General features: G+C 48.6%; 3 protein-coding genes across 7 annotated transcripts; 1 reads left to right on the plus strand and 2 right to left on the minus strand.

Annotated features, from left to right (window-relative positions):
• Positions 1–220: 220 nt before the first annotated feature.
• On the minus strand, positions 221–13,816 carry LOC112895602 (methylesterase 7-like). 5 transcript variants are annotated; one of them, XM_025963576.1, is made up of 3 exons: positions 13,341–13,816; positions 12,828–13,227; positions 583–599 (listed from the first exon to the last, which is right to left on the minus strand). In XM_025963576.1, exons 1-2 carry the CDS (start codon positions 13,728–13,730, stop codon positions 12,832–12,834), a joined length of 786 nt encoding a protein of 261 aa, XP_025819361.1. In that variant the 5' UTR covers positions 13,731–13,816; the 3' UTR covers positions 583–599; positions 12,828–12,831. The 5 variants fall into 5 exon arrangements, with proteins under 5 accessions (XP_025819358.1, XP_025819361.1, XP_025819360.1 ...); XM_025963575.1 differs by lacking the exon at positions 583–599 and adding an exon at positions 9,473–9,645 and having other exon boundaries at positions 13,341–13,815; XM_025963577.1 differs by lacking the exon at positions 583–599 and adding an exon at positions 9,684–10,203.
• On the plus strand, positions 7,363–9,320 carry LOC112895603 (L10-interacting MYB domain-containing protein-like). The gene is made up of 2 exons (XM_025963578.1): positions 7,363–8,124; positions 8,205–9,320. The coding sequence occupies exons 1-2, from the start codon at positions 7,732–7,734 to the stop codon at positions 8,784–8,786; spliced, it is 975 nt and encodes a 324-aa protein (XP_025819363.1). The 5' UTR covers positions 7,363–7,731; the 3' UTR covers positions 8,787–9,320.
• Positions 13,817–15,081: 1,265 nt separating the features above from the next.
• LOC112893521 (vacuolar cation/proton exchanger 1a-like) lies at positions 15,082–21,048 on the minus strand. The gene is made up of 11 exons (XM_025960898.1): positions 20,204–21,048; positions 18,455–18,522; positions 18,299–18,327; positions 17,993–18,189; positions 17,539–17,883; positions 17,310–17,426; positions 17,126–17,179; positions 16,899–17,015; positions 16,610–16,700; positions 16,425–16,495; positions 15,082–15,452 (listed from the first exon to the last, which is right to left on the minus strand). The coding sequence occupies exons 1-10, from the start codon at positions 20,492–20,494 to the stop codon at positions 16,428–16,430; spliced, it is 1,377 nt and encodes a 458-aa protein (XP_025816683.1). The 5' UTR covers positions 20,495–21,048; the 3' UTR covers positions 15,082–15,452; positions 16,425–16,427.
• Positions 21,049–24,079: the final 3,031 nt, after the last annotated feature.

Genomic DNA, 24,079 nt, shown 5'->3' on the forward strand with positions numbered 1-24,079 from the left:
GAAAATAAGTAATCTAATCAAAATACCCTTGCAATGGTAGGCTGCTCACAAGCGAAGGTAATTTTGCTCCTAGACACTCTACAATGTTAGCTTTTTCCAAAGGTCACTCTTTCAAGTATGCATCTTTCCTACAAGACATAATAAAATAATGATTAAATATGCCTAAAATGCTCACATTCATATTTCACAAAAGATACAAATCTTAGACGTTGATAGGCATTCATAGTTTCATAATTCATATATGTTCAGAGCCATTAAAGGGCTAATATTGATACATTTAGCAGACATTGCAAGGCTAAAAGTCCATACATGCTAGCAGCCATAATAAGGTTCTAAAGCCATACATGATAAGCCATACAAGTTCAGCCATAATCGAAAGGAAAAAGTAAACAGCACATGCACTTCAATTTTGTTTGCCCAACGGTAGTGCCTTCTTCTCCCTAGTTAGAGGAGATCCAGGGCTAGTTGTCAAGCCCATTTCTTGATGGTTTATGGCTAGTAGGAGTGCCTTTCTCGCCCTTGTAAGAGGACTTCCAGGGCTAGTTGTCAAGCCCATTTCTTAATGGTCCAGTGAAGGTACTTGACGTTGGGGTGTTTTTCTGAAAAAAAATTGCTAGTGTTATAATTTCATAAAACAGCACCAATAATTTTATGAAATAAAAGAACAATAATTCCATTAAAGAACAACACTCACATAGATGCTTCAGGAGCATTAGATGCAGCAGGGACAGCTTTAGATGTTTCAGATGCAGCAAGCACTTTTTTAGTTTTTTTCCTTAACTTGGTAGGTGCAGGGGCATCTTTAGATGCTTCAGTGGCAACATGCACTTTTTTAATTTTCTTCCTTAACTTGGTAGGTGCAGCAGGGCCATCTTTAGATGCTTCAGGGGCGGTAGTGACATGGACCTTCTTTGGCTTCTTCCTTGCACGCTTTGGCTTGGGTGGTGCAGGAGGAGGAGCATCTGGGTCAGGTACAGGCTCAGTGCAAGTTTTTTGCAAGTGTCCAAACCCTTGACATCTTTTGCACTTAGCCCTCCTTTTGGTTGAACCACCTTCTTCGACACCTTTATACCTCCTAGTCCTTGGCCTACCAGCAGCTCTCTTTAGTATGGGAGGCAGCAATTTGAATCCCATGTTCACCTTCTTCCAAATGCTCTTATCAGGCAATCCTGGCACCCAAGTAGCATAAGCTGCCTTAAACATCTGAACTGAATAATATGGCCTTACAAAATCCTCTAGGTCTAACTCTCTCCAAGAACAAATGTAGCTGATAGCATGTGAGCAAGGTATGCCTCTCATCTGCCATTTCCGATAGGAGCATTCATGAGCTTTCAGATCGACAATGTGCCTCCAAACTTTTAGATCTTTGTCAACTCCACTCACTTCACCAATAAATGGATGACTTTTGTGTAGCTTGTAATTCAAATTCATACTCTTGTCATTCATTTCTTTGACAACAGTCTTAAGGATCTTTCCTGTTAACTTTTCAGCAATTCTTGCCCTTGTGAAATATCTCTCCATTATCATCTGCCTAATCCTATCCATAAGATCAATGACAGGAAGTGATTTCTCATCTCTAATCCAATTGTTGAATGCCTCTGCAATGTTGTTTGTAACATAGTCGATATTTCTATAGGTAGAGAACATACTCCTTGCCTAAAAGTGCTTGTGATTTTCCTCAATCCATTTCATTGACTCTGGACATGCTTCCTTCATGGTGTTGTAGTGTGCTTCAAAAAGCTCAGCTCTGTACACCCTTGATGCAGGCCACAAATGCCTTTGAAATACTTCTCCAGAATATCTCTTTTAAAATTTTTTAACTAAATGCCTCATGCACTCCCTGTGTTCAACACCATTTTCAAACACATTTGTGACTACTTTGTCTATCCCCTTCCCAGCATCTGTAGACAAGACAAGTCCTATGGGTGAACTAATGGCTTTGTGCAGCATTTTCATGAACCACTCCCAATTTTCAAGTGTCTCACTTCCAAATACACCATAAGCTACAGGGAACATCCAATTGTGCCCATCTATCCCAATTGCAGCTGCTAATTGACCCTTCCATTTACCTGTAAGAGCTGTAGAGTCAACGCCTAGGTATGGTCTGCAACCATTTAGAAATCCATCTATGCAAGGCTTCAAAGCAACAAACATCCTGGTAAATCTATGATTCCTATTAATTTTCTCATACTCCACCTCCACAACACTACCAGGACACTTGCTCTCTAATTCTGCCTTAAAGGAAAAAGCATGGTCAAAACTATCCTCCCAGCTACCAAGTATGTCATCCAGAGCCTTCTCCTTGCCATCCCACACAACATAATAAGACAACTTAATGCAGTACTTCTCTTCCAACCACCTTTTCAAGGCTGCAGCCCCAATCGTAGAGTCTTTCTTCAATTTTTCAGTCACCCTATCCCTTACCCATGCACTAGTTGCCATGCAATTCTGCTCCAATTTGCTAGTGCTTGGACAAGTGTGCTTGTGGGGCATCTTCTTAATCTATACAACAAGAAAAAAAAGAGAAAGTTAGTACAATACTAAAACTGGTAAAAAAGAAAAATGGGACAGCAAGAAAGATGACTTCAAATGACATACCATCCATGTCTTCCCATCATGCAACCTAGAAGCATGAATTCTCCACTTGAATTTCTTTGATTTGCAATAGGCTCTGTACCTATCAGCCTCACTATATGGCACTGCAAGTTCAACTTCATTAAGGACTGCATATTGTCTAATGCATTTCTTAAAACATACCCATCTTCAAATGTAACCCCAACTTCTATCTTAGGATTTTCTACATCAGTGACATGCACATGCATTTCACATCCCTTGTCATCATCAACACTCAACTCATCATCGCTATCTTCCCCATCAGAATTAGGAATATAATTTGGGTCTATCATAACATCATCGTCTAATTTAAAATTCTTATACCTCTCCTTCTCATCATCCACCCCAACATACTCAATTTCATCTTCCTCTCCCCAAGATGCTGGCTTGTTTAGGTCTAGTTCTTTATGAGTAGGAGCGGAAGATGGCTCGACACATGCAACAACTAGAGTAGTCTCTAGGTTAGTAGAAGGAAGAACCTCTTCAAGAGGTTCGAGGTCATGAACTATCACTTGTAATGATAGCCTCCTTATGTCCCAGTACTGAGAAAATGCCTCAAGCAGTGCAGCATCAGAAGCAATCCGCACATATTCATTGCAAGTTTTGTCCAAGAATGATACATGCAACTCCTGCTGCTCACCATGCTTGACCATTGCATCTAGCTCAGCCGAGAAATCAATCCAATTTGTAGTATCCTTGTCTACAATAATGCTGTTTTTGCTAGTGACATGGTACTCTTCAACAGGTTGCTCCACATACGCAGGAACCTGAATCACAACTCGACAAGTCGAGCTACGATCCATCCTACGCATTCGTAAATGCAAATTAAACAAACAACTAAATTAACTCATAACCATTTATCCCTAAACCTAAAACATAAAATGCAAATGACTGGTCGATTGAAGACATACCCTGCAGGAATCCATGAAAGGTCGAGTTTCTTGGGTAAATCCATGACGATTTGCTAAGTTCATGGCGAGAGAACGAAGGTGGCCGGGTCCTGATGGTGCAGATCGAAAGCCGGGCGGACGGATCCTGGTTGTGTAGATCAAGCGCCGGGCGGCCGGGTCCTGTTGGTGCAGATCGAGCGCCAGGAGGCTTCTGGGAGGAGCTCCTATTGGTGTGGATGGGGCTGGGGTCGGCCGATGCGGACGGGTGGCGGCGTCGGCGCTTGCTTCGCTGAGCGCGCGCGAGGCTGCCGCTGGCTGCGTCGAGTCCGCCGCTGCTACACAGCCACGTCGCCGAGCGCGCGCGGGAGGGGGGGGGGGCGGTGGCGGCGCCCCCCTGCTTGCTTCGCCGAGCGCGCGCGGGGGGGGTGGGAGACCGATGGCGGCGCCGGAGGCTGACTGCTGGCCGCACGCGCGGGGGGGGGGGGGGATGGCGCCGGAGGCTACTGATGGCCGCGCGCCGAGCGCGGGGGAGGGGGGGTGATCGGGGGCGGCGCCCTGGGGATCGGGTGGCGGCGCCCCCTGAGGTCGAGCGGGTGGAAAGCGCCGGGGGAGGGGGGCACACGGGTTTCGTTATGAACAAGGGGTAATTTGGGTATTTAGAAACTTTTCTCCCTCCATTTTTCTCAAAATGAATATTATAATCACTGCGGTGTTCATTGGCAAAGATGCACACTTAAAAGGTGTCCAGCAGCAAAGACAATATTGAGTAATGTCCTGTGGTAAAAATCGATATTGTAGAGTGTCCAGGAGCAAAATTTCCCAACCTTACAACCGTGCCGATATATTCCAAGTTTCCAACGTGACATCAAAGCTCTACCACGGAACCAGGGGGCATCGACGCATCGATGCCCGACGCGGCGAGGTCCACGCGGTGCGCAGCAGCCTTGGCAACGCGGTACCAGCACCAGCCGCCGTGGTCCGTGCGGCCGTGCGCCAGGATGATGCGCGCTGCCCCCTCGGTTGCCGTGGCAATCGCCGGTGCGGACATGGTTGCTGGCTAATGCCGGTATGGGTTCTCTCTGTGGCCTTTTACAGCGAGACAGTATCGACCGTCTATACATGATTGCTGTAGGTAACGGATTGAGAGATATGACGTTTTCACGCGTTAGATTTGTACTAATTTTCTTACTATGAATGAAGTTCTGCGGTCTTTAGTTTTTTTAAACACAGTATAGAAGTAAATGCTCGTACACATCATGCACTCATCCCTATAAACATATGCACTTCCAACCTAGAAATTATCATATAGTTTATCATATAATTTTTATAGCTACCACATCAGCGAGAAACTTACTATGGAAACTACAGCACACACAATGCAATATCTGTTGGTGTAGGTCCACATTAAATCCAACCAAACAGCTCTGTCAATGTGTGTTTTTCTCCCTGTTGTCTTCTCCCTCCTGTCCTCGTCTGTTCGCTCACCAGTCCTCCTCGTTTGACTAGTACCTGCAACCAGCACCTTCCTGCCGAAGTGCTGCTTGCTGGTGTAGAACGGCGGCACGCACGGCGAGGACGAGCGCGCGCGGCGAAGCAGTGAGGAGCTGCAGCCTGCAGGACCATGCGGGCGGGGGCGGGGCGGCAAGCGCTCATGGCGCAACAGAGGTGTGAGTAGCAGCGCGCGGCAGGACCAACGGCGAGAGTGCGAGCAGTGGCTGCAGGGCACCGGCGGTGGCGCTGGGACACGGGGCCGCGCGCGGGCGGTGATTTCGGCTGCAAGCCGGCGGCGGCAGGCTCCGCGCGCAGGCAGCGACGGCAAGCCGGCGGGCGGTAACTGCGAACTCTCGCGCAGGCTGCGGCAACGAGCCGGCCGATGGCAGGCCGTGGCGGCGAGCTCCGTGGTGGTCCCCATGGATGGAAACGATGGCATGCCCACAACGCGGATTTGCTGGTGTCTTCGGACTTCTGAATGCGTATCGACTTGATTTCATGCACGAGAAACCGTTTCACTATCTCTCCTTAATTTCGTTGCCACGTCACCAAATTACTGACATGCCACCTCATTAAATACTATGAAAACCAGCTGATGTGGCCTATTGGAACTGCTCTAGAAACACCTTCGAGAGATAATGAAGTCACGACCGTTGCTTTGTTGCTGATGGGCGTGTTGTATCGTTTAAAGAAAAGCACCGGCTAAATTCTAAAATAAATTCTCGAAATACAAGTACTTATGCTGAATCGAGAATTTAAATTCGAATGGATAAATTTTCTTCTATTACTAATACTTGCAGTTACAGGTTATGAAACTTCAACAACTACCCACCTATGGAGTGATCATGCAGTGGATCATTTAGGGCCAGTTTGGCACGGCTCCCCGCTCCCGATTCTCACTGAGAATCCAAGGATCCGTGCCAAACAACGTTTCTTGGGGAGCGATTCTTCCTGGGAGCGAGAGAATCGATCGCTGTTTTCACGTTGAACCCAGGGATCGGATAGAACCCGCTCCCCCGCGCTCTGAAATCGCTTCTCAACCAACGACACTACGGACCTCGCCATCAACTTGCAGACTATTTACCCGCAATTGCCACTGAACAAAACCAGGCCGCCCTTCTCCCCCGCCCGATCCCCCTTCTCCCCCCGTGAGTCGCCCGTACACGCTCAGCAGTTGTCCGCCGCCCTCCTACTCCGTCCGCCCCCTTCTCTCCCTGAACTCCGGCCGCCTCCCCAGATCCAGCCGCCGGCGCGCACCTCCACTCCGGCCCCCTTCTGCTCCGCACAGGAACGCCCGAACCAATGGTGGCTCGCTAGGTTTGGTGGTCGCCCTCCTGTACACCGGCCGCCGCCCCAGATCCGGCCCGCGCGCGCGGGGGGGGGGAGCAGGGCCAGCGCCGGCCCGCGCGCCGGGGGGGGGGGGAGAGCAGGGGGAGCGCCTGCGCGCGGGGGGGGGGGGTGGGAGCAGGGGCTGCGCCGGCGCGCGGGGGGAGGGGGAGAGCGGGGGGGCGGCTGCGCGCGTGGGGGGGGAGAGCAGGCCAGGCCGGCGCGCGCGGGGGGGGGGGAGCAGGGGCCGCGCGGGGGGGGAGCCGGGGGAGCGCCGCCGCGCGGGGGTGGGGTAGCAGGGGCCGCGCCGGCGCGCGTGGGGGGGGCGCCGGGGGAGCGCCGCCGCGCGGGGGGGGGGGGAGCAGGGGAGAGGGCCGCGCGTGGGGGGGGGAGCAGGGGCCGCGCGGGGTGGGGGGAGGGGGGGAGCAGGGGAGCGCCGCCGCGCGGGGTGGGGGGAGCAGGGGAGAGAGGCCGCGCGTGGGGGGGAGCAGGGGAGAGGGGCCGCGCGTGGGGGGGGAGCAGGGGGAGCAGGGGCCGCGCGGGGGGGGGAGCAGGGGAGCGCCGCCGCGCGGGGTGGGGGGAGCAGGGGAGAGGGGCCGCGCGTGGGGGGGGAGCAGGGGGGGAGCAGGGGCCGCGCGGGGGGGGGGGAGCAGGGGAGCGCCGCCGCGCGGGGTGGGGGGAGCAGGGGAGAGGGGCCGCGCGTGGGGGGGAGCAGGGGAGAGGGGCCGCGCGTGGGGGGGGAGCAGGGGCCGCGCGGGGGGGGGGAGCAGGGGAGCGCCGCCACGCGGGGTGGGGGGAGTAGGGGAGAGGGGCCGCGCGTGGGGGGGGAGCAGGGGAGAGGGGCCGCGCGTGGGGGGGGGGAACAGGGGAGCGCCGCCGCGCGGGTGGGGGAGCAGGGGAGAGGGGCCGCGCGTGGGGGGGGGAGCAGGGGCCGCGCGGGGGGGGAGCAGGGGAGCGCCGCCGCGCGTGGGGGGGGGGAGGGGGAGCAGGCCAGCGCCGGCGCGCGTTGGGGGGGGAGCAGGGCAGGCCAGCGCCGGCGCGCGTGGATGATCAGGGGGCGGCTGCCTTCTTTTGCAGGGAGGGAGGATCCTGGACTCCCTGTGCACCCTTCTCCTCTCACACGACGGCCTTCTGCTTTTGCAGGGTAAGGTTTCACCGGCGCTTTTGCAGGGTAAGGTTTCACCGGCGGCTTCACCAGCCCTTCTGTTGCAGTTTCTCGTCTGGTTCGGTCTCTACTTCTCCGGCCTAAGGTACAGACCGCTCAACCTGATGCTCGTGGTATTTTGTTTACAGACTGCTACATTCTTTGTACAGACAAGTGCATTTGTTTGATCACATAAGCAAGTATTGTGTAATTGTGTGCTACATATTCCTGTGGTTAATATGTTGGTACAGACAGTTGATTTTTCACATGTCCTACTATTGTGCCACTTCTTTGTTACAATTGTATTCGCTTAATATGTCGGTACTCGCCATGAACTATTTTCTGTACAGCGAGATGGCTGAAAACGCTGATTGGAATGAGGAGAATACTAGACTTCTATGTGAGTTGTTTGCTGAACAAGTGAGAGCACACAATCGCAGCGGCACTCATCTTAACAGGACTGGGTACAAAAATGTTATGGAAAAGTTTAAGGAGAAGACTGAATTGGATTATAGCAAGCTGCAATTTAAGAACAAATGGGATAAGATGCGGAAAGAGTATGGTAACTGGAAAAGATTGTCTAGGGAAACTGGGTTAGGATGGGACCCTGTGAAGAAGACATATACTGCACCTGACTCATGGTGGAAGAAGGAAAATAAGGTACCAATAATTATGATTGATATCTTTTGATAGTCTTGAAATCTTGCAAATATGTATGTAATTATTCTCTTTGTTTGCAGGTATACAAAGGAATTGCCAAGTTCAAGGATGGTCCTCTTCAGCATGAAGATTTAAAGACCATTATGTTTGAAGACATTCGGAACACGGGAGATGATCATTGGTCTCCTTCAAGTGGTGCTGCACCTAACACTCAAGACACCGAACCTGACGATGACAAAGATGAAGATTACGAGGCTAACGAAGCCAGTGATGATTGCCATGAGATCTCCCCTGAACCTTCGAAAGGAAAGCGGCCTGCACCTACTAACCGAAAGGATAAGGGTAAAAAACCAAAAACTTCAGGAGGACATTGGGTGCAGGATCAACTGACCAAGCTTGTTTCCATGAGCGAGAGGAGTACTGCCTCATGTGAGTCTTTGGCAAGGAGGGAGGATACTTCTGGGTGTTCAATCAAGGATGTCATGGTTTTGGTTAGAGAGTGTGGTGCTGTTCCAGGAAGCAAAGAACACTTCATAGCTTCTCAAGTCTTCATCAAGCGAGCTGAGAGGGAGATGTTTATGACTTTGGAGACGCCGGAAGAACGGTTTCAGTGGCTTACAATGAAGCATAATTGGCTCACAAGGAATGATTCGACCATGTAGTGTCAGAACAGACATGTGGCGTGTTCATTGTATCATTTTTCATGAGTTTGTTACATTTTTCCCTGCTGCGTGCAAGCTGTCATTTTTCCCCTAGTAGAACCTTTACCATGGTATTGTGCTGTAACAATTTTTCATGAACCTATCATAATTTTCCTGCTGTCTTGTAATATTTTTTCTATGAGATGCATGACATGGTTCGTGCTGTATGGAATGTATGACATCTTATATGGTGCTACAATTACATGATAATGCTTCTTGTTCTCATAATTGTTATGTGTGTATCGACAGATGTCTTCTTCTGATAGTGGGATGGACTCAAGTGACTCAGAAGTGGATGATCTGGAAGTCATGTGGCTGATCATGGACAACCAAAATGGTATTCATGCTGCTGCATCTCTCTTATCATGGTATTATGCATCTCATGTTGACAAGAATGATCCAAGGACTACAAATTTTTCTGGTATGGCTTGGGTCATGGAAACACTCAGCAATCCTAAAGAATGTTATGACATGTTCAGGATGCCCCCATGGCTATTCTACAAATTGCATGATGAGTTGGTTAGTGATTTTGGCCTACAATCCTCTAGTCATATGAACTCCATAGAATGTCTTGGGTTGTTTCTTGTGGTTTGTGGTCATAGTTGGTCAAACTCTGCTATCCAAAAAGATTTCAAGCACTCTAGTGAGACAATTAGTCGCAAATTCACTGATGTTTTGCACTGCATGGTGGCAATGTCCAAAAGATATATACAACCAAAGGATCCTAATTTCCGTACAGTGCATAGTAGAATTACCAACGATCCAAGAATGTGGCCACACTTCAAAGATTGCATAGGAGCAATTGATGGCACTCATATATCTGCAACCCCACGGAAGAGGGACCTCATTAGATATATTGGAAGGTCTGGAAAACCTACTCAAAATGTAATGGGAGTTGTTGATTTTGACATGCGTTTCACATATGCCTCTATTGGTCAACCTGGTTCTATGCATGATACTACTGTACTGTACCATGCACTTGAAAGTGATGAAGATACCTTTCCACATCCTCCTTTAGGTACACTTCAATTATATCTTGAGTTCTATTTTCTGTTATTTCTGAATATTGTTTTCACCAAACTTCATATTTGTTCTCATATGACACAGGAAAATATTATGTTGTTGATGCTGGTTACCCAAATAGAGATGGCTATTTAGCTCCTTACAAAGGTCAGAGATACCATGTTCCAGAATGGAGGAATAGCGCAGCACCTAATGGTGAGCAAGAGAGGTTTAATTACTTGCACTCAAGTCTTCGCAATGTAGTAGAGCGCACATTTGGTGTATGGAAGATGAAATGGAGGATTCTTCTTAAGATGCCGACATATCCAGTTGATAAGCAAATGATGATTGCTGCTGCCACAATGTGCCTTCATAACTACATCCGCGAGAATTATGCTCTTGATGAGGATTTTCAAAAATGTGATCGAGACCCTGACTATGTTCCTACAATTCCAACCCGATACAGAAGACATGTTCCTCATAATGCGTCCGACACATCCACCACAGCTTCTAGTAGTAGGAACATGAATAGGTTTCGTGATGACCTAGCTAGAGCAATTTGGGAGGCAAGGTGATTGCTTTACAAGTATGATGTATTTTGGTTGACTCTAGGTCTTTATTTCGGTTCACTGTAGGCCCTTAATTGTATTTTGTTGGATGAAGGTCTTTAATTGTATTTGGGTTGACTCTAGACCCTTAATTGTATTTTGTTTGACTCTAGACCTTTATGTTGTTTGACTCTAGACCTTAATTGAATTTTAGATGCCTTTTAAATACTCATGTAATATTTATATATATTATTCCAGATTTATACAACCACAATTTATAAAAGATTAGGTAGCGAAGGGTATTATAGGTAATCAACGCATAAGAATCAGTTTTGCAGCCAAACGATTTTACAAACTGATTCTGATTCTCGAGCAGGATCAGAAGAATCAGCTCCCATGGAGAATCAGGAGCAGATCAGGAGAATCAGGGAGCGGAGCTCTACCAAACTCCCCCTTAGAGTCCTTGCATTACATGTCAAGGTAAGAGCGCTAGCAAAGAGTGTTTTCCATGTGCTCAAAGTACTGATGGGATGTAGAGATAATTTTGCATTTTCAATTGGTATCTAATTCTAGCTGAGCATAGAACATGCTTCTAAAGAAATAGTGCTGCTGCTATAGTTGCAGGTTAATGCAGAGTATGCTTTGTTTTCATCATATTTCAGTGTCTGCAACAATGTAGTTCTTTTATTCTTCTCTGGTTTCTCTTCATTCCATTACAGTTCTAGATGTGTGAACCAAATTAGCAGTTAAGGGACAATGAAGAGATGACATTTTATTATCTTTCTTTTTGAAATGAATCAGCATGAGGGTTGTCAGGTTATATGCTAGATATACTATCTTTTGATACTATATATGCGGAAAAAATCTACATAACCCCCAACTATTCATGGTGGACTACTTCACCCTCCAAACTATAAACCGGATATTTCACCCCCAAACTATAAACCGCATATTTCACCCCCAAACTATAAACCGGATATTGTACCCCTGAACTTTAACCCCCAAGTGATTTTGGACCGTGGTTTTGCTATAGTGGCGCGGTTTTATCTTTTTATTTTTTATTTATTTTCGCTGAATCTTTGAAACGTATAGTAAATCATAGAAAAATCATAAAATGGAAAATCCAATTTTGTTGGACTCTACATGAGTAGATCTAAACAATGAAGATATAATATGGTATGCTTTAGTACAAAATTTTTACTGTAGCTTTAGATCATTTTTTAATTAATTGAAATAATTCATAGCTGCAGCTTCTATGGTCCAATTGTGGTAAAATTTTTATGGTTGGCAAATCTTAGTTATAGATAAAGCATAGATTTAACAAGCATAAATCTAAATAAATCTATAACTAAATTATACATGATCCAATGAGTATGAAATTTTTACTATAGTTCAAGCATACAATAATTTTCCCACCATAAAAATTTTACCACAATTGTACCATAGAAACTGCAGTTATGAATTATTCCTTTAATTACAGAAAAGTATAGATCTAAAGCTACAACAAAAACTTTGTACTAAAGAATACCATATTATACACTATGTAGATCTACTCATGTGGAGTCCAATAAAATTGGATTTTCTATTTTATAATTTTTCTTTGATTTACTATATTTTTTAAAGATTCAGTGAAAATAAATAAAAAAAGAAAAAGATAAAACCGTGGCACTGCAGTAAAACCACCGTCCAAAACTACTTGGGGTTATTTGACCGGTTTTGAAAAGTTCAGGCGGTACAATATTCGGTTTTATAGTTTGGGGGTGAAGTAGTCCACCATAAATAGTTAGGGGGAATATGTGGACTTTTTCCATATATGCTAAGTTGCTGATTTACATAGCTCGCTAATGCTACCGGTGTACCACGTACCTACCAATTCACTTTGCATAATTGGTTATTTATTTCAACAGAAACAATCTGTTAATTTTTCTAGCACTAGTTTGCTCTGAATCTGGCATTTTTCTAGTCTCTTTTACTCCTTCAAGTAGTCTTAATGAAATCTATGTAACGCTTCAATGAATTATTGCAGCACCAGTGAGATGATTGCTCTAGTTAATTTATACTGTTAGTATATATCAATGGAGCCAGAAGAACAAGCTACCATCATAGAGAGTTTCTGAAGAATCACAGGTTCTGGTTTGCGGCTTCGTAGTTATGCTGTGTGATCTTCAAGTTCAAGTTTGTGGCAAACAGCATCAAGAGAAAAGCCTTATGTTCTAGACTCTTACTGTCATACCAAACAGGAGCTATATTCCCTTATCCATTGTTTTTGGTAGATCTATATTATTCTCGTGTAATCATGAAGTTTGGTTGCCTATCTTGACTGCTATAGATTCAAAATTTGAGATGGCGTTAATAAAATTTGAGATGGCGTTAATTCTTTTTCCATGTCCTCAAGTATCAGACTTGCCACTGTGAAGCACTGACAGCAATGTGGTCGGACGACGGGCATTACCGCATCAGGCGTACGTGTTGGCGACGTCGGCGATGTGCCCCGCGAGCTCCGCCGGCGCGGAGAACATGGCCATGTGGTCGGCGTCCGCGATCTCCCTCACCTCCTCCACGGGGCAGCCGGAGATCATCGCCCGCTGGTAGGGCTCGACCATTGCCCGGTCCTGCTCGCAGACCACGTACACCTTGCGCGCCGCGCCGTAACGCGCCTCGCTGAACGGCGGCTGGCCCCGCAGGTCGGCCACGTAGTAGGAGCTCACCCGTGCCAGGCTCTGCGACAGCGTGTAGTCCTCCGGCGGGCTCAGCTGGTAGAGCTTGCGCCGCAGGAACTCCGGCCCCAGGAACACCGACGGCGGGACGTGCTCCGCATCCGTGACGCTGTCCATCCAGTCCGTCAGGGCAAGCTGTGGTGCAGCGAAGAACAGAGCAGGGGAATCACGTCAGCTGCTGGTCTGCTAACGTCAGCTCTCTCGATAGATGACCAACAGGCAACAGCAGGTAGTCGACGGATTATTACCTTCTCGATGACGTGGGAGCGCGGGTTGGCGCAGTCCGGCAGGAACGCGGTGACGAACACGGCGGCCGCGACCTTCTCCGGGAAGGCCTCGGCGGCGAGCGCGACGCTCATGCCGCCGAAGCTGTGCCCGACCAGGACTGCGCGCTCGCCGTCGGGGAGCCCGCGGAGCGCGTCCAGCAGCGGGCGCGTGTAGTCCTCGAAGGTGGGCGCGTCGCGGAGGCGTCGCGCGTCGGCGCCCGAGGCCGCGAGGTCCGGCGCGTCCACGCGGTGCCCCGCGGCGCGGAGCAGCGTGGTGACGCGGTACCAGCACCAGCCGCCGTGGCCCGTGCCGTGCACCAGGATGATGCGCGTCGCGCCCTCGGCCGCCGTGGCAACCGCCGGCGCCGACATGGTGTGTTTGTCTTGCGGTTGCAGTGAGAGAAGGTATCGACCCTGTACCGTGTATAGGTAGAGGTGATAGGTATCTTTGCAACGGTTGGGGATGTGATGAGATCGTCACGGCTGAGGTGAGGGGCTGCGGCTAAGAAGGAGCCAGATACACACTAGTCTCTCCGTGCCCGTCAGAGTCGAGCGTTGATGGTTGACACCTTCTCTGTCGTCGAGTGGGCACGCACATGGCAACGCTATCTAGCCGGCGCCGGCGTTCGGCGACCATGATCTTGAGGGTGGTGGGTAGTAGCTACGTGCAAGTGCAAAGCCCATATGCCAGTTTCCACGCTGAGCCAAAATAAAGCCCGTTATTCCTTGGCCCATCGCCTACGCTAGCTGGCTGTGACACGAACATCGAGCTGAACCACCGGAACCCTACCTCCTGGTTTGCACTTGATGCATTCTATACATGTTGGCCTAGAACAAAATACGCGCCGTTCCTCTACCCTTTTCAGGTAGTCAATATACATAGCTACTACACCTCATGACACCGAAGATCTGCATCCTCGTGGCAGCTCAAATGAACAGCAAGACTAACTGAACAATTGCACACTATTCAGACTCCCACATTGTTTGCTGTCTTGCAAGCTCATTTGTTCAGGCATAGTTCTTAAACATGTCTTTGGTTCTAAGTTTCCAATTTTGATCATGTGCGGTAAGAATATGCTCCTGAAGTTGACGACTGAACATGATGCGGTTTAAACATGTCTTTGGTTCTAAGTTTCCAATTTTGATCCCGTTCACCACCGGAAGCTGAGAATTAATGAACTATCGATTGGTTCTACGGTATTTTTGATGCAGAGAAAGCAGCATCGTGTTTCCATGTCATCTGCTCGATCGTCGGGTTAAGTAAAATAGGACAGTGCAACCTCACCAGTTATGCCGGCTGATCCTAAATGTTTGAGCACTTTTAACACAGGTAAAGACAGAAGCCGCTGATGATTGAAAAATAGTAATTGTGTGCTAAACGTTTCTCTTCGAAAAGAAAAGGCTCTCTGTCCCAAAAACAAATTAAAAGAAGATGACAAATAAATTGAGATGTACTGAACTAAGTTTCATGTGGTTGCTAAATGCCGCGGGGACAAATACATTAGGACATACGCATACTTAATCAACAAATACGACATATTAGCTACTCATCACTTGATGACACACACCAGATAGATGTTTAATGGGCCTATTAGCTCCTTTCCTGAATTCATGGAGCAGGTTTAATGGGCCTAGCCGTAGGCCCAGGGCTGCAGCCCAGGTGTATTGACAGTCAGCTGCATTCGAGCACCAACCAGCCAGAGGAGCATTCCACGCTAATATGTGCTATGCAAAACTTCAATACACCTCTGTATATTTATCTTATTAAGCTTCATATACGAAGCAAAGCACGATGGATCATATACACAGGATTGGATGCATAGATATTTGCTACCCTTATTGCAGCAGCCGCATGCAGCCTAACCAAACCAATATTAATACAAGCACAAATGACCCTTCCCAGTATGCTGCTTCTCACAACGATGATTGCATTCCCTCTCGGTAGCACTCGGACCGGCTTCCCCATTTCCCTGGAAAGTAGGATCATCACTCATTGCGCACACTAGGCCCGACAGATTCTTGCAGTTTCAGAGTCCGATTCAGAACATTGCTCTGCTGCCTTGCATGCTGCCTTGTCCAGGCAGGACTCCTAACCTGCACGTTCAACAGCCATCTGATGTCAGTACAGTCTTCAGATCTAGTTTTCCGAATGCTTACAGATCAAAAATATATAATTTCTGTTTGCAAAAGAAAAGATATAATTTTATATCTTCTGAACATAAATGATTGGCACATCTAACACAGGCTGGACCAGAAGTTGCAGGCTGAAAAGTGAAAGCTAACGCTGTTTGTATAGTGAAACAGGGTTTCTGTTCTAAGGATCAAATAAGATAAGCATTGGAGTTGATCGCACGCCGTCGGTGCATCTTGCAAGGCATGTATATTCTTTCTATGCTAAAGAGTGTGTTGAGACAGCCCATCCTTAACATATTAGCATGTCCCATTTAATTAGCTACTGGTCAAACATTCCAACTGTTGCAAGGCGCAGAGATAAGAGCGATATGTTTTTCCTGTCACCTTCCAACAAGGTCAGACTTGAAAGGCATCTGCCACTTTAAACTACAGACTAACTAATGGATCATCTACAATAGAGCTGTGCAAGCTGACCAGTTATGCCACTTGATGGCAAGCAAATGATTAAGCACATTTATTCATTTAACACAGGCAACAACAGAAGCTGCTGACTGAGAAACAATGCAACATATTTTTGTGCTCTCTTTGTGTCCAAAAGGGATAAAACTAAATCGAGACACATCAAAGAAAGTTGCATGTGGTTCATGCACCTCGCAGGAATAAGTAATATATTAGGACCCATCACGCATGCATATATTTATTCTATGAATACAACATTCTATGAATACAACACATCATCTGCCAATCAAACACATCAGCTATTAAAAGATCATGACTGAACTATGGCATGCAACATGGATGCACAGATAAGGTATAAGTTGCTTTCGTGCCATCAGCTATCTGTTGGTCAAGCCAAACACCTGTCCTTTTAGACTATTTAAGCTGTCATCAGTTGCTGGATTGATAAATAAAAACAAGATAGTGCAGGCTCACCTGTTATGCCACCTGTGCGTTCCATGTACCGGTTGGTACAGCCAGCCCAGCACCGTTGCCGTTTGCATGACCTTTCATAAAAAGATGGACATATGAAAAATCAGAACCACCTAATTAAGATCAAGTACAAATCTTCATTGTAGTAGCAGTAGCAGAAGTTGCAGTTGTGAAAGAAACCAACATACTTGCAGGTTGCCTCGTGACGAAAAAGCATGCGCCGATGACAATGTAGCACAGGAGTAAAAGGATCCCCTTCAAATAGTGTGACGTTCCATCCTGCAAAACACACAAAGTAATAAGCTTTAACGTCTTTTTGATCAATGCCAACAAAATAGACTCAACTGCATTTATAAAAAAATAAACTCGACTCTCTCCTAGTTGACTTGAACAGTATTTTCCACTATATGGAATTCTGACTATCTGGAACCAATTTGAACCCTTTTACATGTTCAGTGATCGAAAAGAATAGTATACCTGGAGGGTGAAGGCTGTTACTATTACTGAGACAAACAGAGTGCCAGTCTCTAGCAGCTTGAAGTCGAGGTCCATTTGAATACCCGCGATCCAAGCTACAATGACACTCAGCGGCACCTGTCACATTTGGAATATAATGGTACAATTATTCCACCATGATTAGGCAGCAATTTAAGTGAATAAAATCTTGACCGAAGATGCTTTTGCACGTCACTAGCAATACCCACCACGAACATGGAGATCTGGGTTGCCGACCCCAAAGCTACTCCGAGGGTGATGTCCTACATTGTATCAGGAGTGTAATTAATTCATTAACAACACTGAATGATTGGGCTAATTATGGTCGTCGCTCCGTGTCCGTGCAAAGGCATGTCAGAAACCGGACAATAGGAATCTGGGTTGATTGTTTACCAGCTTGTTCTTTAGAGCAAAAATGACGGCACCAGCGTGCTCCGCTGCGTTCCCGACGATTGGGAGCAGGATGATGCTGATGAAGCTCACGGACAAGCCCCAGGATTGTGAGGTAGGCTAGCGGTATAAATAATGTAGCCCATGTTAGTAGCTCTCTTGTCATTAAGAGTACTACCGGAGGACATTGGACATCACATAACCGAATTGAACGAATGATGTAAATTTATACCTCAATCGTGCCGACGACATACTCAGACAGAATGGCGATGAGAATAGTCTTGAACGCGAGCCAGAAGAGCCCGCTGGCGAACCCGATGACGGCCTCTTCCTGGTCCTCGCCGTCTTCGTCGACCTCCTGCGGCTCGAAGAGCTGGGTGTGCGTCTTGAGCTGGAAGAAGAGGTAGGCGACGTAGGCGAGCAGCATGACGATGCTGCAGGCGCGCGAGAGCTCGAGGCCCGTGGTGGCCGCGGCGACGGAGTGCTCGCCGGCGCCCACCGCGTAGCGCAGCATGAGCGGCAGGGACTGGCACAGTACGCCGAGGATGAGGAGGCCCGTGCTGACGTCCGCTTGGCTCTGCACGTGCGTGCACCACACAGGGAAAGAAATTAAAGCACGGACATGAATATACGACCGACGGACGGAGGAGAGCGACATGTGTGAAGTGTGAAGTTCATCGCCGTACCCTGTCGTATGGCTGGTCGACGCCAAGGTTGACGATGCCGCCGCAGAAGAGGGAGGTGCCGAGCACGAGCAGCAGGTTGGAGAGGACGGAGCCGAGGAGGGAGCACTTGACGACCTCGATCTTGCCCTGCATGAGCGCGAACAGCGCGATGATGAGCTCCGTGGCGTTGCCGCACGTCGCGTTCAGGAGGCCGCCCACTGCAGCAGCGCCATGCAGAAGCACACTATGAGACCAACGTTGACTTTGGGAATTCAAAGGAGAAAAGTCATAGCAGGAATGGTTCGAGGGCGGGCCGCCGTGACGTACCGGTGGGGCCGGTGAATATTGCGATCTGCCTGCACGAATCACCACAGAAAAATAAAACAGAAGGTCTCGTCAGCATGCTGTAAGCTTCCGGCACAAGCAGCAAAAGTTAAAAGAAAATAACTGACTATGTACATGCACGAGGAAGCAGCAACTTACTCGGTGAGGAAGCTGACTCGCTCGGCGAGAGGGATGAGGCCGAGTAAGCTGAGCGCGAACACCCACACCTGCCAAGGCCACAGTTCCAGTTCAGATTCCAACCAAGTTTGAACGCACATCTATCAAAACTTTTTTTTTGACCAAACAGTACCAAAGTTACCAACTATTTAGTCTCGCGTCAATGTCTAATGTAGAGGTAGAAGTGGCAGGTCGGTAGCCGGTTGGTATGTAACTAAGCTATTTTAAGCGCGATCTCTCTCCCACGCCCCCAAATGCCCTTGCTATAATCGTATACAAACGAAACCACCTCTAGCGACACACAACAACAGGTGGGGGTCCCAACTCCCAACTCCCGGGAAGCCAAGACCGAGACCAGCAGGGAGCAGAGTCCAGACGACAAAATCCCCTGGTCAGACGACGAACCCCGCCGTGGTAGGCGTTGGCAATGGCCCGCCGCCGCGGGAAAGGCGACGGCCGGCCATCCGCTCGCCGGACCGCCGCCGCAACGAGACAAAACGTGCTGAGCGCGGTTCACGCTCGATCGGCCGGTGACCACAGCAACCGGAGCCGGCAGGGATAAAGGGGATACCGGCCGCGCCCACCACATATCTAAAGCGGCTGCATCCGCCAAGGGTGGTGTGGTCGCCTGACCGGTGACAGCGAAGCCGTATCAGGACCGGGAGCGTGAAGCATCTGGCCGGACGGCGAGGCGGCCGTGGCCTCGCCTGCCCACGTGACCCCAACGTGGCTCCATCGGCGGGGAGCAGGGAGGTCGTTTCAGGCTCAGAGAGGCACAGGCGCGCGGTGGTCACGGCCGTCAGTGGCGAATGCGAATAAAGGTTCCGCGGACCACAGTGCTCTCTGACAGGATGCTGCTACCGTATAATTCAATGTATCATTCATTCCTGGTTACCTGTCGCTTATTCGACCCTTAGTTGTAATCTATTCATTTGTATGCATTAAGAAATTTAACAGATTAAAAAAATGAGAGTTCGTAAAATAAAGAGGCTGAGGAGTGAGGACTGAGTGCCAGATCAGAACAAGCGAGTAGAATATGAGGCATGACTTGGCACAAACCAAATAGGACCCCGTTTAGATCGCAAATCTTTATAACTTTTGGAACTTTTTGCTACGGTAACGTTTTCATTTGTATTTGACAAATTTTATCTAATCATGGACTAACTAGGCTTAAAAGATTCGTTTCGTGATGTACAATTAAACTATCCAAAATTGATGTAATGGAGAGAGAGTGTAAAAAGTTGGAAGTTGGAAGGGATCTGCACAGGGCCTGGAACCACAACCAAAAAATGAATGATACAGTCTGCTACTACAGCGGTTCAACGGCTTACGACTTTTCGCATTTAAAGAGCCGTCGTACAGCGCCGGAAAGCCGAATGATTGACTACTGGAATGTAGAGAACGTCGAAAGAAATTAAAAAAAACAGGAGCACGGTCTCACGGGAGAGAGCGAGAGAGCCAAGGAAGGAAGGGGGTCAGATTCACAACGAACGAGAGGTGGCGAGGAAAGGGAATGTCGTCACGTTCGCATCCCCACTTGTTGGTTCGCCCCCGATCTCTCACCATCACCAACCAGCACGGCGGCGTCCATCTTCTTCCTCCCAAACAAAAATTAAATAGCGAAACAGACTGATGGGATCGATCGAATTCCGCGCGACCCATACCCATCCCGACAATCCGCTGCGGTTGACGACGAGAGATGGAACGGGAGGCGGACGAGAACGAACGCACCTGGCCGAAGTTGGCGCACTGCGCGGCGATGGCGAGCGGCACGGCGGGGAAGAGCACGGCGAGCTTGGTGCCGAGGAAGACCTCCTGCAGGTTGGCGAGCACGGGGCGGAGCGGCGCGAAGGGCACCTTGCGCACCAGCGAGGCGTCCGACTTCTTGCGCAGCGCCGACGCGGACATGCTGTGCGCGGTGCGGGCGCTGGCCGAGTGGCCGTGCGGGCCGTGCCGCGCCGCGCGGAGCCCGCCGGCGTCCGACGGGTACTTGCGCACCAGCCCCGCCTCCATGCCGGACATCCTTCCTCCCTTCCTTCTCTCACCGGCCGGCCCGGCTGCCTGGCTGTCTGGGAAATGCTGCGCGGTGGGAGATGGGTGGGCGTGCTGTAGGCTGGAGAGCAGAGCCGCCGATATATATGGAGTCTGGGACGGACTGCTCTGGAAGCGATGACAGGCTAGGGGGAGAGAGAGACGACGATGATGAGGATGAGACGGATGAATTATTGATCCATGAGTGGTAACCGAAGGCTTAATTATCCTAATAACAAAGCAAAATCAGGGAGCAAAGAAGGGAGATCGCGATCTGCATCAGCTGCTACTCCGTTTTGAAAGACGGGTTTGTCTGATTGCCCAGGGATGGATACTAGATAACTATATCTGCTGATGACCGCGAGCACGAACTAAAGAAGATCGATGCCAAAACAAAACAAGCGGACGAATTGTTATCAAGGGAAGGATAACGATGCATGCAGTGCAGAGGGGGCGGCGGGGGATAAGAGAGAGGTGGCCGCGCGCGCCGTTTTGCTCGCGCGCGTGGGGGGAGTGAATGCGACGAGATCGCCGGCATGATTGCTGCTGCTCTGATGAAGCTTCCGGGAAGCTTCGCCCCCGCCCCCTCCGCGCCACATCGGCCGTTGCGGGGGCTGCAGCAGCCGTGCCGTGCCGCCGCACGGAACGCCTCGTTCCGTTGCCGCCTGGCCGCTAGTATGTGTGCTACTTTGCTCTGGCGCTGTCCGCTTGCGGCGCGGCCTGGAATCTTGCTCTGGCCGCGCTGCCGATGGGCAAAGCCCTTGGGGCGCTGGGCGCTGACCCGTCATTCTCTCCGCCGATCTCACGATCCGGGGTCGGTTTCACCTCGCGCGTGGCTGCCTGCTGACTGTCCAAGTGAGTGGCCCGTTTATTACTCCCCCCCCCCCCCCCCCCCACACACACACACCGGCGGCGGCGTGGAATCGTACGGTACGGAGCGGAGGGATTGGGAAGTAGTACGTATGTGGCTCTTGTTCGTTTACCCTTTCCGGCCTCTCGTGCTATTGAATATGGTATGATGATGATAGGGCGTGCCGTACGGAACCGTGAAGCTGCGATCGAGACGCGCGCATGTACGTCGCCGAGACGCGCATTGGACGCGGACTACGATCGACCTGCGCGGGGATGATTGGAATTTTTTTATTTTTAACTTTTTTTAAAAATATTTTAAAATTAACCTGCATCCGATTTTATTTCCACGGCGTGACTCTTCTGGTCACGCTAGACCAAGTGGCACGGCAGGATAGCCCTATCACACTGGCCGATGGGGGGCGCAGCAGCAAGCGTGGTGCTAGCTGGACCCGGACTTGCCGCGCCACCGCATACGGCGCGACAAGCCTGTCGCGCCAAGCGGGATGGCGCGATGAGGCCGACTTAACAGCCAGCCCAGCCTTCCCCCTTCTCTCTCTCTTATTTCCTTCCTCCTGCCCGACGCCGCCACCTCCTGTGCCGCCGGCCGCCTGCCGTCCCAGATCCACCCCAAATCGGCTGATTTGGGAGGGGAAGTAGGTGGAATTGATGCCCTGCCTTCAAGGAAGATAATCCCTCCAAAAAAAACTCAATTTCATCCATAAATTTCTTAGTTTCTTGGATTGCTAGGTGACTTAGGGATAGAATGTTGTGATGGAAAAATTTCATAGTAGATGAGTGTTTTATGTATTAGATGTTTGCTTTGGACATAGTATTCGTACTGCCCGCGTATTTGACGTATAAAATTAGTTACATGTATTAATTTTGGTAATTATTAGTGGGTTTCTAGGTATACATGGTATGTTGGTTTTTTTCAAGGAGAGTTAGGTTGTCATGGTATGTTGCTGTGCACACTTGTATATATTTGTTGAAGACACTTGGATTAAATTGAATTGTAATTACTTTCTTTTGGATATGCATATATCATATATAGTTGGGCTATATTTTCTAATTTGGAAAATGAAGGCACAAGGTTAGAATATTGTTTAACAATCTAAGAAATGGAGAAGTAGTACCTACAATCTTTAGCAATTATAGCAATAACCACTCTAGCTTATAATGATTGTATTTTGTAGATGGACCGTTTAATTCGTTTGTTTTATGGTGGAACTATGAAAGAAAATTTGGAGTTTGAGAATACGAGTGAAGACTTAGAATTGTTTGATAGCCCTCCTTGTTTCAAAGATCTTGTTGGTCGTGTCACATCAAAATTTGTTTGCCATGGTGATGAAGTTCAATTGAGGGGCCATTTTAATTGTGGAAAAACTAGGCCGCTCTATATAATGATGAAGCTAAACTCGGAGTCACATTGGAATCAATATAAGAAAGTGGTAGAACGGTTAAATGTGGTATGTTGGGAGGTTGTCGTTGACATGTCACGTATGCCTAGTACATATGAAAATCACCTACCCTTTATGGTTGAGAACATGACCCACGAGTCAGCTCTGTCTCATGATACACCTGTTTTTGCACCAAATAATCCTCAAAATGAACCTAGTTTTGATTTGGCTGTTGCTGCCGATGATTTTGAAATGGTATTTTTGAGGATGAGGAACGTAATCAAGATGGTGATGAGATATCGTTAGGGTCTGAAGATGAAGATGGTGACTTGGAATGTGATGTTGAAGGCGAAGTGAACGTAGAAGGTGCCGGCGTAGCATGGGAACCAAGTGATATAGGGGATGAGGAAAATGATGTCTTGTATGGCTCTCCCTCTAGACCATATAATGATGATGAAGCTTTTCATTTTTACACAAGGAATGAGTTGCGGCTTTTGAAGCAAGTTGACGTTGATCTTTCGTTAGTGCCTAATGCTAAGAATATTAGCAAGACCCACAAGGCCGTATGCACTTCTGCATTCGTACCATGGGAGGGTAATAACGAAAGTGAGAATCTGCAAATTGAGAGGGGCATGATCTTCGACACTCTTCAAGAATTGCAGTATTTATTGGCAGATTATACAGTCAGATATCATAAGTCATTCACTGTTGTTCATTCGGATAAGATTCTAAGTTACTATATCATGTGCAAGCAAGGTTGCCTTTGGCGTGTTTGGTCTCGTATGGTGAAGAACACGGGGAAGTGGAAGATCACAAGAGTTGTGCAACCTCACACATGTTCATCGGCTAAACCTAAGCAAGTACATGCCCAATGCACGACAAGATATCTCGGTTGTCGTATCCTTGGTATAGTTCATGCGGATAGCGATATATCAGTTCCTTCTCTCATGGAGTCCATATTTGCTTTTAGTGGGTACCGTGTAAAGTACTCTAAAGCCTGAAGGGTGAAGCAACACGCCATTGCATTGCTTTAGGGTGATTGGAAAAAATCATATGGCAGGGTGCCTCAGGTACTTAGTGCTATGGCCTATTTCAATTCCGGAATTAGATGGTTTCTTAACAAATGGTGTTTACAAGCATGTTTTTGTAGAGGGTGTTTTGGTGCTTCCCCCAGTGCGCTATTGCATTCTGGCTTTGCTGTCCAGTTATTATAGTATATGCTACCTTCTTGACGGGCAAGTATAGGGGCACATTGATGATGGCTGTGGCGGTTGATCTGGAGGGGCAGCTTGTACCTCTTGCATTTGCCTTGGCAGAGAGTGAGAAC

Source organism: Panicum hallii, chromosome 5 (genome assembly GCF_002211085.1).
Source record: "Panicum hallii strain FIL2 chromosome 5, PHallii_v3.1, whole genome shotgun sequence".
In the NCBI taxonomy this organism is placed as follows: domain Eukaryota; kingdom Viridiplantae; phylum Streptophyta; class Magnoliopsida; order Poales; family Poaceae; genus Panicum; species Panicum hallii.

Excerpts from the sequence above, each read along its gene's own strand:
- LOC112893521 (XM_025960898.1), bottom strand. The coding sequence starts at position 20,494 with ATGTCCGGCATGGAGGCGGGGCTGGTGCGCAAGTACCCGTCGGACGCC. Across the intron at positions 18,190-18,298 it reads AATATTCACCGGCCCCACCG|TGGGCGGCCTCCTGAACGCG; the intron begins GTACGTCACGGC and ends GCGCTGCTGCAG. Across the intron at positions 17,884-17,992 it reads TCGACCAGCCATACGACAGG|AGCCAAGCGGACGTCAGCAC; the intron begins GTACGGCGATGA and ends ACGCACGTGCAG.
- LOC112895603 (XM_025963578.1), top strand. The coding sequence starts at position 7,732 with ATGTCCTACTATTGTGCCACTTCTTTGTTACAATTGTATTCGCTTAAT. Across the intron at positions 8,125-8,204 it reads GGTGGAAGAAGGAAAATAAG|GTATACAAAGGAATTGCCAA; the intron begins GTACCAATAATT and ends CTTTGTTTGCAG.
- LOC112895602 (XM_025963573.1), bottom strand. The coding sequence starts at position 1,647 with ATGTTCTCTACCTATAGAAATATCGACTATGTTACAAACAACATTGCA. Across the intron at positions 600-694 it reads AATGCTCCTGAAGCATCTAT|AAAAACACCCCAACGTCAAG; the intron begins GTGAGTGTTGTT and ends ATTTTTTTTCAG.